General features: G+C 38.7%; 1 protein-coding gene across 1 annotated transcript in view; it reads left to right on the top strand.

The window, feature by feature from the left end:
- MTA3 (metastasis associated 1 family, member 3) overlaps positions 1 to 14,892 on the top strand; it is a 222,757-nt gene that overhangs the window by 176,533 nt on the left and 31,332 nt on the right. The window contains exon 9 of the mRNA XM_006882383.1: positions 8,569 to 8,757. Within this exon, the coding sequence (XP_006882445.1) occupies positions 8,569 to 8,757 (189 nt within the window). The remainder of the gene's footprint in view (positions 1 to 8,568; positions 8,758 to 14,892) is intronic.

Below are 14,892 nucleotides of genomic sequence, written 5' to 3'. Positions count from 1 at the left end.
CCTCCTCTGCTTCAGTGCAGTATACATTATTGAACCCATCTTACTCAGTGTCTCCCTAACCCCAAGGACAGTCCCATTCTACAACAGTGGCATGAGATTTTAAAGCACCTATGTAAAGGAGCTCTGGTGGCCTAGTGACAAGAAGCTGCACACTCCCGGTGGCAATCCCAACAGTACGTGGTTCGAGGCCACAAGCTGCTCTGTGGGAGGAGGATGGGCAGTCTCCTTCGATGCTGTTAACTACCTCTGAAAACCCGCTGAAGGGTCAGCTATGAGTCAGTTCCAACTTTATGGTATACAACAACAATAACAATGTAAGAAAAGTAATTTTATTATCTTCAGTAAAAAAAGAATGAAATTGCATTCATGCTTCAAGTAGGTGATAGAACATTAGTTGAAAAAGTATTTAATTCAGTGGCCCTAAGTTTCCAGGGTAATCCATCAGACTCCCTGCTATCCAATTGATTCTTACTCTTAGAGACCAGTATGACAGTGGATCTGCCCTATTGAGTCTCCAAGGCTGCAGACCTTTATGGAAGCTAACTGCCTCATCTTTTTCCTTTGATGGATTTGAACCACCAACCTTTTCGTGAACAGCCATATGCTTAATCATTTAATTTCAAAATATTTGTCAATTGCAAAAATTACATTTAAAGAATTTTGCAATCACAGTTTATATAACTTGTACAATTTGAGTTTGTAATTTATTCTGAATATAATGAATATTTTTTATTTATTATTTACTGTAAACGTAGAAGACATTTTAAGGCAGTTCTTTTTTTGTCAATATATTTTTAATCAAAAGAAACCCCAAAAATTCCACAGCTATTGCCTTAATGTCATTTCCAATTCATGGTGATCCCCCATGTATTAGAGTCAGACAGCGCTGTAGAATATTCTTACTTGGAATTTTTACGAAGGCGCCTGTGAAGCCCTATGAGACAGTTCTAGTCTACCGTGTAAGACCTCTTTAAGGTATTAAGGGGAGCTCTGGTAGCCTGTGCGACAGGGAGTTGACTGCTAACCTAAAAACCACGCATCTCTGGTGATTCAAATTCACCCGTTCACCCTCAGGAGGAAGATGGGCAGTCTCTTCCCATGCTATTTACAGCTTCAGAAACTCACTGCAGGATCAGCTACGAGATGGTTCTCGCCCGACAGAATGAATGAGCGAGTGCAAGTACCAAAGAGCCAGGGTGTCAGGCTAGGGCAACTCACCCAAACCATGGCATTTTACCTTGTTAGTATTCATGTGAAAGTTGCATAGTGAATGAAGATGACTGAAAACAATTGTGATGTGTATTGAATATACTGTGAATTGCCAAAAGACCAAACTTGGAAGAAGTTCCAGAGTACTCCTTCCTTAGAGACAAGGATGGTGAGACCTTGTCTCATACCTTTTAGAGAGGAAATAAGGGTATCATTCTTGGAAAGGTAGACCTTCAGAGAAGGAAAGGAAGACCCTCAGTGAGTTGGATTGGCATAGTGTTTGTGTCACTGGACTCGAACATGACCAAGATTGTGAAGAAGGTACAGGATTGTGCAAGATTTCAGTCTTTGTTTCATTAGGTTGCTATGAGTCAGAGTCAGTTCAGTGACACCTAAGAAAATAATTGAATTAACCCTTTATAGGTTAGTTACACAGAGACAATAATTGATTCATTTCAGAGATAATGTAAAAGTCAGTTTACATTAGAGCTAAACGTCAGTTCTGCCCAGAGAAGTGAGGTTCCCAATTATGAAATGTGCTAAGCAGAAACAGAGAAAGTTGACTCTAATATTGTAGCCCTACTGCAGAAGACTAAGAAGGCGTTCATTTGAACTTTTTCTAAATTTGTGACACATACAGTGAAATACCATATACAGTCACTGGTCATTTGTGACTCTAAGGAAGAAATTACTCATGAAAGCTCTTATTTGTTTCTCTTGATTCTAGTTATTTATATTGGATGATATCCTTGTTAAAACAGTTATGGTATCTAAAACGTCTGAGTATAAAAACTGGGAAACTGAAAACTCAAGGAAGACCTATACCTCACACCATGTACAGAAACTAACTCAGTGGATCAAAGACCTAGGAGTAAAACCAAAGACTATAAATTACATTAAAGAAAAGCTTGAAAGAACTCGAAAGCCCTAACCCACACTATAATCAGTCTTCTAACCATATTGAAAAACCTACAACCCTGAGAAAACAACTTGAATGAATGGGAGCCTCTAAGAATCAAATCCATATGCACATCATAAAACTTCTACATCAGGGTAAAAAGGAAAGCCACAGACTGGGAAAATATATTTGGTAATGACATATCTGATAAGGGACTCATATCTAAAATTTATAGAATACTCCAACACCTCAACAAGAAAAAGGTAAAGATCCCAATCACAAATTGGGCACAGGATAAGAATAGATACTTCAGCTAAGAATAAATTCAGAAGACAAACAAACACATGAAAAAAATATTCAAAATGCCAAGCTATAAGAGAGATACAAATCAAAACAACTATGAGATATCATCTTGCCGCAGTAACAATAGCAAAGTTCAGCGGAGCAGCATATAATAAATGCTGGTGAGGTTGTGGAGATTGGAACCATACTCACTGCTTGTGGGAGTGTAAAATGGTGCAATTACTATTGAAGGTGGTCTAGCACTTCCTCAAAAAGGTAGAAATACCAATGGAGCCAACAGTGCCACTACTGGGTATATACCCTAAAGAAACCAGAGCCACGACTCAAACGTTTACACATCCATGCTTATTGCTGCGTTATTCACATTAGCAAAGAGATGGAAGCAACCAAAGTGCCATCAAGAAACAAATAGATAGGAAAAACTATGGTGTGTTTGTACATTGGAATACTTCCCAGCACTGAAAAACAGTGACCTCATAGTACATTACACAACATAGGGGACCCAGGAGCATATCATGCTGAGTGAACTATCTCAGTCACAAAAGGACAAATATTGCATAGCACCACTGTTATAAAGTAGGTCTGACATGCAGAGTCAGGAGAATAGGATAAGAGTGGTTAGATGATGCCCATTGCATTGGAAAAAATGAAATAAAGGACTATCTAAAATGAATAGATGAGTAGGCATTATACATATGACAGCAGCCCAGACAGAATAAGAAGTACATCATGGCAAAGAGGACTTTGGGGAAGGGATGTAGGTAATTTTGCAAAATGTACAATGATGAATGAATGAGAATCTAACTTCTCTGCAAACGTTTGTTAAAATTACAATTAAAAGAAACTTTTAAAAAAATTTTTTTTTTTTACTTTTTTTGGTACTGTCTAATCAGAGCTAATTGGCACAAGGGGAGATTGCCCCTCCTTCTCTGGCAGAGCATCTGGTGGATTCAAACTGCACACCTTCAGAATTGCAGCATAGCTTCTTGCTACCAGGCCACCAGAGGTCCCTAAAAATAACATTTTCTTTTAAAAATCTGCATATACTGAATTTTCCATTTATCTCTAACAGTACATTTTTACTCTATACCCTTAATCCATGTCTTAGTCTGTGTATCATAATGTAAATATGTACTCATGATGTACACTGTTACTGATGGGTGTTCTTGTTAATAGATATTAGTTGATATTTGAGCCTATTTTATATTCTGATAGTGTGGGAACTTAGCACTGTCCCCTATCAGGTATTTCTCAACTCAAAGCTCATCGCTGTCCAGTCGGGACCATCTCATAACTGACCCTCTATTGGTTTTTCAGAGATGCTCAATTACCTGGGAGAAAACTGTCCATCTTTCTTTCCGAAAGCAGCTGGTGGATTCAAACAACCTGCTTTTGGTTTGGCAACACAACGCCTTACTCACTAGGCCACCAGAGCTCCCTTAGGGATCATTTTAAAACCGAACCTTGAAGAGATCGGTTGTGGCATAGAAGTGAAGCGAGCTGCATTTGTGAAATGTTTAACATACAGCAGACTAGTTCTTGTAAAAATTGTGGCACTTGAGTTACATATATGTTAGACTGGTTAGGATGAATGGTGAAACAGCTAATTTTCACTTGAGCCAGGGTTTGATCACTTTTATCTACTGACAAAAGATAAACCCCAAACCAGGCCCTTGATCTAGCCTAGGACTCAATCCAAAGAAAGAAGCCAGAGTAACTTCATTGTGACTTGAATTTTATTTCCGATCATCAGCTTTTTTCTAAAAAGGCATGTATTCATTCTCATTTCTGAAATTTGATTTTTTTTTTCTTTACTTGCACAGGTGTTCCAAAAAAGAGAACACATTGTGGTTAAAATACTTACAGTTAGAAAAACTTGATGTAAAGTAGAGACCGAGTTAGGGACTTTTCTGTATCAAAAGCTGTTTTGTCATCTTGAACATTAGATTCCTCAGCATCTTCATTTGTGATTACAGTTTGACCCTATTCCTTCCAAAACCTCTCTACTTTTATGTTTTAACAGAGTCTACCACCATTATGCTGGAATAATCTGGTTTATGAAAAGTCACAAGTGGCTAGATAATCAGATGTTCTAGGAACATTTAATGTCTGTGATTCTCCTTCCATTTTTGAATTCCTTGCCATACTTGTAATTTTCCACACTTTTTCTCTAACCAACCCAGATATGAATCAGTCAGATGTGTTTTAGCTGTACCTCTCTACACCCTGGCTACTTGCAGCAGAAACACTGCTAAAAGATGAACTTAGCTATCCCATAAACTGTCCGAGGTTTAGTGCCTTTTTAAACCTATGTTTAAACCCTGTGTAAACCAAGTGTCTTATCTTACCCTGTAATGCTTGTTGTGTCCCTCATGCAAGTTGCCTTTATTGTTCAATTAGATCTTTGCTTACATTCTTCCGTCTCAGTTACTCTTGACCTCAGCCAAAGCTGCACCATTTCCATGCTCATCCTACAGCAGCAGAACCAACGTTACTGCTACACATTTGCCTGATGTACATTCCGGTTTACCTAAGTGCTATGAAATCTCTTTTTCACCATTGTCGTTGTTTGTTGTTAAATGGCATTGAGTCATAGACAGCTCATAACATAGGGGAGGGGGAAATATTTCTTTAAATTTAAAGGTTTAAACAATTTAAAACTTACTTTATCACTATTTCTAATAGGGGATTAAAGCTCTTTGCTTCACATTGAACTGGCCTATACATAGCTAGCTTGCCATTTTGTTTCTGAGATTTTAAATCACATACAGGATTAAATTGTCCATAGTTGTCTGTGGATTTGAATTACCAGAGAAGCATGACCTTTGGGCTAGCAACCCAATATCCTACAGACTAGTCATTAGAGTTCCTAAAGTTTTTTTCTAAAAGTGGATTAGATCCTATTCTGGTCTTCCTCTGTTCAAATTATTCTTCAGATCAAGCACACAATTTGCCTAATTGTCCCAAGGAAGCCTGGTCTTTCTGTTTCCTGATTTTCCAGATCTCAACGAGATTTCTAAAATACTTTTAACATGTGTCTGTCCTGGAAGCTCTGGTGGCTTAGTAATAAGGAATTTTGCTGCCACACCAAAGACTTAAGTTTCTAATCTACCAGCTGCTCCTTGGGGAAAAGATGAGCGGTCTCTTTCCATGTGACTTACTGCCTCTGAAAACCTGCTGGGGAACACATATGAGTCAGTTTCCACTCGATGGCAGTGATAACAATAACAACATCTGTGTATATGAGGCTGGAAATAGAATGATTGAATTTTGTATTTACAATGATTTATTCATTGCAAATATCTTTCTTAAAAGACACAAACAATGCCTTTACACCTGGATCTCACCTGATAGGCTGCATAGGAATCAGATTGATGACATATTTTGGAGAAGCTTAACATCGGCAGTCAAAACTAGGCTAGGGGCAGACTGTGGGTCAGACCATGAATTGCTCATATGCAAGTTCAAATTGAAGCCGAAGAAAACGAAAATAAGTCCACAGGAACCAGTATATGATCTTGAATCAATTCCATCTGAATTTTAAGATCATTTTCAGAATAGATTTGAGGCATTGAACAGCAGTGATCGAAGATCGGATGAGTTGTGGGAGGTTATAATTCCATGAAGAAAGGAAAAGGTCATTACAAGAACAGAGGTGAAAGAAAAAATAAAAATGGATGTCAGAAGAGACTCTAAAGATTGTACTGGGCCATTAAGAAGGCAAAATAAAAGGAATATATGCTGAAGTAAAAGAGCTGAATAGAAGATTTCAAAGTACGGCTTGAGAGGGTGGAGCAAAATATTACAATGGAATGTGCAGAGAGCTGGAATTGGAGAATAAAAAGGGAAGAACTCACTCTACATTTCTCAAGCTGAGAGAAACGAAAAAAAAAAAAAAACAAATTTAATCCTCGTATCACAACATTGAAAGATGCTGTGGACAATATATTGAATCGCCCAGACAGCTTAAAAGGGGGAAAGAAAAAAAAAAAAAAGGAGGGAATACACAGAATCTTTGTACCAGAAAGAATCAGTTGACAGTGAAAAATTTCAGGAAGTACCATGTGGAACCAATTGAAGGAGGGAAGTGGAAGCTGCTTTGACAGCATTGGCAAAAAATAAGGCCCCAGGAATTGATGGGATACCAATTGACTTGTTTCAGTTAACAGATACAGCCTTGGATACACTCACCAGTGTATACCAAGAAATTTGGAGGAAAGCTGGCCAACAGATTGAAAACATCCGTATTTGTTCCCATTCTTAAGAAAGGTTATCCAACTGAATGTGAAAACTATCTAACATTATCATATCACGTAGAAGCAAAATACTGCGGAAGATCATTCAAAAACAGCTAGAACTGTATGTAGAAAGGAAGCTGCCAGAAGTTCAAGCAGGATAGAAAAGAGGCCATGGCACCAGGGACGTCATTGCTGATGTCAGATGGATCCTGGCTGAAAGTAAAGAATACCAGAAAAATGTCTGTTTGTGCTTTATTGACTGTGCAAAGGCGATCATCTGTGTAGATCATAACAAGTTGTGGCTGACATTAAGAAGAATGGGAGTCTCAGAGCAATTAATTGTGCTCATGTGAAACCTAGACCTGGACCAGGAGGCTGTTGTGCGAACAGAGCAAGGGAACAGTGCATGGTTTAAAATTAAGAAGCGAGTGTGTCAAGGTTGTATCCTCTCCCCTTGCCTATTTAATATGTATGCTGAGCAAATTATTTAAAAAGCTGGACTCTGATGAGGAATGTGGTATCAGGATTAAAGGGAGACTCATCAATAACCTGTGTTATGTAGGCGATACAACCTTGCTTGTTGAAAGTGAGAAGGATTTGTTGCAGAAGATCAAGGTATGCATCCTTCAGTATGGATTGCATCTCAGTGTTAAGAAAACAAAGGTTCTTACCACTGAACCAATAGGCAACATCATGCATGATGGATGGAGAAGAGATTGAAACTGTCAACAGCTTCATCTTGCTTGGATCCACAATTAACAACCTTACTATCAGCAGTTAAGAAATAAGGAGACATCCACCAGATGCTCTGTGGGGGAAGGGAGGGACAATCTCCTCCTGTACCAGTCAGATCTGATTTGACGGTACACTCTCACACACACACACACACACACACACACACACATAAATAAAAATAAGGAGACACATTGCACTGGGAAAATCTGCCATTAGGGACCTCTACAAATTATTGAGGAGTAATGATGTCAGTTTGAGGACTAAGGTGCTTCGGATTCAGGCCATAGTCTTTCCAATCACTTGCTATACATCTGAGAGCTGGACAGTGAATAAGGTTGACAGAAGAAGAATTGATACCTTTGAGCTGTGGTGCTGGAGAAGAGCACTGAACATCCCTTGGATGGCCAAAAGAACAAGTATGTCTTGGAGAGGGTAGAGCCGGAATGCTATTTGGAGGCAAGAATGGTGAGCACATACTTTGGGCATTGTTGCTAGAAGGGCCTATTCCTTGGAGAAGGTCATGATGAATTGAGGTGGTGACTGCTGCAGTGTTCTCTTTTTGTGTCAGGAAGTGTTAGGATGGCACAGTATAGGACAGAGCTCAGATCTTTTGTTCATAGGGTCACTGTGAGTCGTACTTAACTTGCCAGCACCTAACAATAACAATTTTGCTTTGACCTGCCATTATTTTAAGCTGTATTTTTTTCCATCTCTCATCCTTGATAATGCATCTACTTGTTTTTTTCTGACCAAGAATGGCTTTTTTCTTGCACAGTGACTTGAATGATTATGACATTTTTAACCAAAAGATTACTGAAACTTAACTGAGTCCCCAATTTCACATTTGGAGGTTCTGGATTTCTTCTTGGTCAGTTGGTCTTCACAAATGAATGCATTTTTTTATACTTATTTCTTGAAATTCTGTTAAGCAGTTTTATAGACAACTATGAAACAACAGTTGTTAAGACAACTAGAAACTGTCATACTTTTTGGTGCCGACCTTTAAAACAATATCTAAGTTTTTAATTATTCAAGAATTATTTAACATTTATGTTTTGTTACTTAATAAAATGACAGCTATATAAATATATTGGTATTAAGTATATGTGATATTATTTTTTTAAAATCTAGCAAGTTTACTTCTCTGGCTAATCATTTTTTTCCTTTTTCATTTGTTCTCTTTAGTTTCATGCTATGGATACACTATATAGGCACAGCTATGATCTGAGCAGTGCAATTAGTGTCTTAGTACCACTTGGAGGACCTGTTTTATGCAGAGATGAAATGGAAGAATGGTCAGCCTCTGAAGCTAGTTTGTTTGAAGATGCACTGGAAAAATATGGCAAAGACTTCAACGACATACGTCAAGACTTTGTAAGTACAAAATTGTCAGTAAAATAAAATCTTGGGTTGAAATTATTTTGTCTTGGAAATCTGATAACCCTGCAAGTATTCATTTAACAAGCCCATGGTTTATGCAATTTTTATGTGTTCAACATAGAATGGAGGCCATTCTCTTAGAGAGAGAAAAATTGACTTTTGAACTGAAGAGTAATTGAGAACAAGAGTTGATGTCAGGAAACTGAGTTTTTGCTATAAACATGGGGGTGTATGGATTTATCTTCTTTACTTTCCTCCCAAGTTTTTTTTTATTTATTTTTAAAGTAAAGACAGCTGTTCAAACTATTTGTGCTAAATTTTAGTCTGATTTTTAGTCTTTTTATATTCCCTCAAATCTATGGTATTTTTCTCTAATTGTTAAGACAACTAGAAACTGTCACACTTTTTGGTGTAGACCTTTAATGTGGAAATGATCTCTCTCAAGTAAGTTGGAAAATTTGACACACATTTCTGATATTTGAGTCAATATTTGCAGTATCCTATTTATATTTTAAATACTAGCTTAATCTTGTAAACTACTGTGTACTTCCTTTTGTCTTTATGGATTTACTGTCTTGAGTGAAATTTACCTTTTTGAAGTGGGGAAATTGTGTTTTAAGACATTAAGAAACAGCTCTGTATGGTATTTTTTCTTATTACTGTAGAAATAGTCCTTATAGACTAACAAGTATATGATAGGAGGTGTTGTATTCTTTTAAGTCTTTTCTGACTTACTTAGCAATAGGGGCTGAACCATTAAATGAAAAACATTCAAGTTGAAGCTACTTGAGTCACTGACATTTCTTCTTTTTTTTTAATTTGAACAAGATTTTACCGTGGAATATTGGGATTTCACTGTATCATTCTTGTCTTTAAAACTCAAGAAGGAAACAGCTGACTTCCAGAAGAGCTAAATATGCAAGTCCAAAAAAATGAAAGGTTTTTTTAACTGCCACACTCATTGCAAAGCCCATTCATCTCCTTCAGCATCCTGAAGATTAGCACATGTTCTGCTCACTAAATGATAAAGTGGCAAACACACAGCACCACTGACGTCACCAGACAGTTGCCTTTAAAGCTAGACTTCTGATGCTGGTCTCCAGCTTCGTTTTCTCACAGATCGTCATACTTGTCCAGTAGAGCAGTTTTCTGTGCATCCTCTGAATCATGGTCATATTGTGCTGCCACAGCTGAGTCCATGACAACTTTTGGTGGAGCGAGAGCAGGCATGGCAACAAACCCCACATTAGGATCTCCAGTTAGTTTTCTAGCAAGCCCGATGAAAGGTTTTGCAAAGTTGTAGTTACTTTTGGCAGAAATAGCATAGTACTGAAGATTCTTCTTTCAGTGGAACACATTGGATTTTGCCTTAGCTTTCCGGTCCTTAAGGTCCACATTGTTGTAGCACAACACAGTGGGTATTTTCACATCCTCAGGCCAGTTCCCTATGCCACTTAGGCACATTCTTGTGGGTAGCTCTGGATGTTTTATCACACATTATAATGATATACTGGGCTTGGATATAATAGCCATCCCTAAGTCCCCCAAATTTCTCTTGGTCAGCCAAATCTCACACGTTGACTTTAATTTGTCCTCTGTTGGTGTGGAACAAAAGGAGATAAGACTTCCACACCCAAGGTAGCTACATACTTTTGGAATTCACCAGTCAGATGATGTTTCAAAACCTCGTTTTTCCAGTGCTACCGTTGCCCACCAACATAAGTTTGAACTGGACTTGAAGTTCTCCTTGGGTGACTGTTAAGATGGTTCTTCCAGAAGCATCTCTGGACCTACTCTGACGGAGAGACATTTGTTCTTCTGGCAAAACGTCATTTCTGTCCATATTGTAGTATGCCATTTTTTAAATTTATAAGTTGCACAGCTGAGAATTTTAAATGCACTGTTGGCATTTAGCTTCAGATGGTCAGAATAACATAGCATTTCAATATTACTAATATAAGCAGTTATTAATAAAATATACCCATGTAACTAAATAGAAATTTCAAAACAAAATTATCTTGGGAACAAAATATACTTTTCCTGTGGTTAGCTTGTCATGTTGACTCTAAGTTCCCTATATTTTATATTCCGAACACAGTTTCATTCAACATGTTTATTGAGCCCTGCAACATGTCAGGCACACAGAAAGAATTTATTATGGTTTTTACTTCAGGGAACTAATTCATAGTCAAGATCAAGACATTGAAAGATATATGCCCAAATAATATATAATTATTGAAGGCAATGGTATGAGCAAATATTATGGAAATATCAAGAAGGGGGAACCATTACTTCAGTCTATCAGATTCAAAGAGGCTTCACAGAGGCATTTTAGTTAGGTATCTGGCGGTAAAGAGAAGAAACAGCAGAAATAGAAATAAAATTCATGGTGTGACACTTTCAGTACTCTAGGCCAGGAGATGACTCTAACTGGAGCTTGAATATAGGGACATAACAATTGTACAGTGAGATGCATTTATTGTTTGAAAAGGACTGTAATGGTAATAATAATACTATTACATGACTTGTTTTAATATTAATGGTCTACAAGAATTCTTATAAATTTGTACTCTGGTGTATATCAGTTTTGTGTCTTACTGTAGCTTCTTTAAATAGAACAGTTAGGAAAACTATAAGCATTAAAGGAGACTGAAGCAACTAGGCACGCTTCCCAAGAAAGATTCTGAAATTGCCACTTTAGAATACATCAACCAGAAGTGCTATTGTCTCTGCTAAGACCAGAAACCTAACTACTGAATTAGGACATTAAGTTGTACCTCTGTCTCCAGAATGGAACCCCCGCTAGCATGGCAGTTTGTTACCTGACCAAGGCTGGGTCATTTGCCCAGTGTGACCAGAGCCAGTAAAGACACCCATTCCACTGCCATCAAGTTGCTTCCAGCTCCTCCATCAGATTTCTCAGGCTGAAATCTTTGCGGGTGGAAAATACTGGTCTTTTTTCTTCAGGGAATCTGGTGAATTTGAACCATTGACTTTTGGGTTAGCAAAGCATTATGTTATCAGAACTCCTAAAAAAGGTTGTTGTTATGTGCCGTCAAGTCGTTTGTGACTCATAGCGACCCTATGCACAGCAGCCCTAAACCCTGCTCTATCCTGCGCCAACTGCACTGCCTCTGACGCACCCATCCCGATTACCCCAGTCACCGAGTCAGTCCATCTCATAGAGGGTCTTCCCCTCCTGCGCCGTCCCTCCACCCTCCCAAGCATGATGTCCCTCTCCAAGGACCCGTCCCTCCTGGCAACATGTCCAAAGTATGTCAGACGAAGCCCCAGAATCCTTGCCTCCAAGGAGTAGCTTGGTTTAATCCTCTCTAAGATGAATCTGTTTGTTTTCCTGGCAGTCCATGGTACATTCAGTACTCTTCTCCAGCACCACAGCTCAAAAGCATCCACTCTCCTTCCGTCCTCCCTAGTCATTGTCCAACTCTCTGGTGCATAACAAGCGATTGCAAAGACCATGGCCTGTATCAGGCGCACCTTAGTCTCCAGAGAGACACTGTTGCTCCTGAGTACTTTAGAGAGGTCCCTAACAGCAGACTTTCCCATCACGATATGCTTTTTGATTTCCTGATTGCTGGTGCCAAGAGTGTTGACTGTGGAGCCGAGCAAACTGAAGCTGTGAACAATCTCAATCTCTTCGTCATCCATCCTGACGCTGCCAATTGGTCCAGTGGTGAGAATCTTTGTCTTCTTGACATTGAGCCTCAGTCCATACTGAAGGCTGCAGTCCTTGACCCTCCGCAGCAAGTGCATGAGGTCCTCCTCAGTTTCAGCAAGCAGGGTTGTGTCATCTGCATAACGCAGATTGTTAATAGATCTTCCACCAATCCTGATGCCACAATTCTCCTCATAGAGCCCAGCCTCTCGGATAATCTTCTCTGCATACAGGTTGAAAAGGTATGGAGACAGGATGCATCCCTGGCGCACACCCTTCCCAATTTTGAACCATGCAGTGTTATCCTGCTCTGTTCTGACTACTGCCTCTTGGTCCAAGTATAGGTTTCGCATTAGCACAATTAAATGTTCTGGGATTCCCATTCTTCTCAGAGTCAGCCACAGTTTGTTATGATCCACACAGTCAAATGCCTTTGCATAATCAATGAAGCACAGATAGACATTCTTCTGGTATTCTCTGCTTTCAGCCAAGATCCATCTAACATCAGCTACAATATCCCTAGTACCATGACCCCTTCTAAACCCAGCCTGGACTTCTGGCAGTTCTCTGCTGATATGCTGTTCTAATCGTTTTTGGATAATCTTCAGTAGAATTTTGCTTGCATGTGAAATCAATGAGGTGTACTTTTTACAATAAAGATGTGTACCTTAAAAAGGTACACATCTTTATTGTAAAAAGTAAAAGCAGTCTGTGGCACTACTTTAATAAGATTTTTCTGAAGTGAGATGCCTTTCAGATGTATAGGGTAAGGATTGTGCCATGATCATGTTCTACAGGTTAAGCAGAGAGCTCGGGTGGCCTAGTGAGTGAGTGATAAGAAGCTGTGCTACAAAAAAAGGCTTGTGGTTAGAATCCACCAGCTGCTCTGTGGGAGAAGGATGTGCAGTCTCCTCCCATGTGATTAACTTCCTTTGAAAACCCATCAGCTGTGGGTCAGTTCCACCTGGATAATACACAACAACAGGTTAAGCACAATCCACAATAAAAGATATAAATGTGAAAGTTTCAGACATGATAGTTGAACTCCATCCCGAAGAGGGAGTTTTAATATTGCAGATACCTTCTTTAACCTAGGTTGATGGTCGAAGAACCTTTGGTTGACAGTAGCAGCCTCACAATCTGATGAGTTTTTCCAGTTAAAGTTTTACGAGCCTTGTTTTCCTGGGAAGGTGATCTGAGGGCACAGCCTGTTCCCCGTGGTGCTGCTGGCACAGAGACCCGGGTTAAATCTGTCATGAGCTCCTCCCATTAAGATACAACGCCTCAGAAGCCTGAAGGAGTTGTGGAGAATGGGGATGTCCTTGATAGCAGTGTTCTTTTGTGTGTGTGTTGTTTTGTTTTTAAATCTCACTGGGAGGAGCATTGGGAAGGACTATCAAAGCGGTTCTTTACAGAATGCTGTGTTTCATCTTTACTTCCAAATCCAGCTCTCCTATCAGCATATCTAATGGTCAAACTGACATTACATTTAGAATCCTGAATGCAAGAGAGTCTAGGAAATGCAGATTTTAACTTTGCAACCTCCGCCTCCTAGAAGGACGTTCAAATGCTTATTTTTTTTTTTTTTCAAATGCTTATTGATCTACTAGGTGCTTATTGTTTCAAGGTGGCTTGAATTTGTTTTACTTTGGAGACCGGGATGGATCACTGTAAAAGTCGTAAACAATTTGTATACTAGGAGATTAACAGTTATGCATTCTTTGTAAACATTATTTCTGCTCTCTGTCATGTGCTCTGTGTGTGTTTCTATATACACTTGGGCATACATGCAAAAAGATATGTCTATAATACATAAAACCAGCAGACAACAGGGAGTTCTGGTGGCCTAGGAGTAAGGAAAGGCACTGCCAACCTGAAGACACACAGTTTAAATTCACCAGCTGCTCTACGAAGTAAAGTTGGCAGTCTCCTCCTGTGTGATTTCCTGCCTCTGAAAACCCACCGGAGGGTCGTAATAGGTTGATTCTGACTTGATGGTACATAACCACAACAAGCAGTAGACAAAAAAAGAAAATTACTACTCATAATATTATCAGACAGTGTATTGCTATAAAGATGTTTTACATCATCTTTAAGAAGTATTCCATTTTTCAGAATTAACAAGTAGTATAGGCAACAGATCCTCATGGGCCTCTTCCTATCCTAATGCTTAAAACAACTGCATCATAATGTTTGTTAACGTTCTATTTCACTCTATTGCCTAGAAATAATTTTATTTTCTGCTTCTAGTCACAGTATATATTGAGTTTGTGAGTTTTAAAAATGAGTTGAGTGGAAAGTACATAATTCCAGATGTTTTAGTGCTTAAGTGGTTGCTCATTTCTTTATGTTTAAAATTTATACACCATTGTTGTGAATTTGTCATTGTTGGTAAATACATTCTTTTTTTTTTTTTTTTTGAAAATTTTTATTATTTTTTATTATTTTGTGTG

Source organism: Elephantulus edwardii, unplaced genomic scaffold (assembly GCF_000299155.1).
Source record: "Elephantulus edwardii isolate Elephantulus edwardi_28Jun2011 unplaced genomic scaffold, EleEdw1.0 scaffold00019, whole genome shotgun sequence".
NCBI lineage: Eukaryota > Metazoa > Chordata > Mammalia > Macroscelidea > Macroscelididae > Elephantulus > Elephantulus edwardii.
The sequence above is the reverse complement of the archived record's forward strand: the minus strand, read 5'-3'. Positions and strand labels throughout refer to the sequence as shown.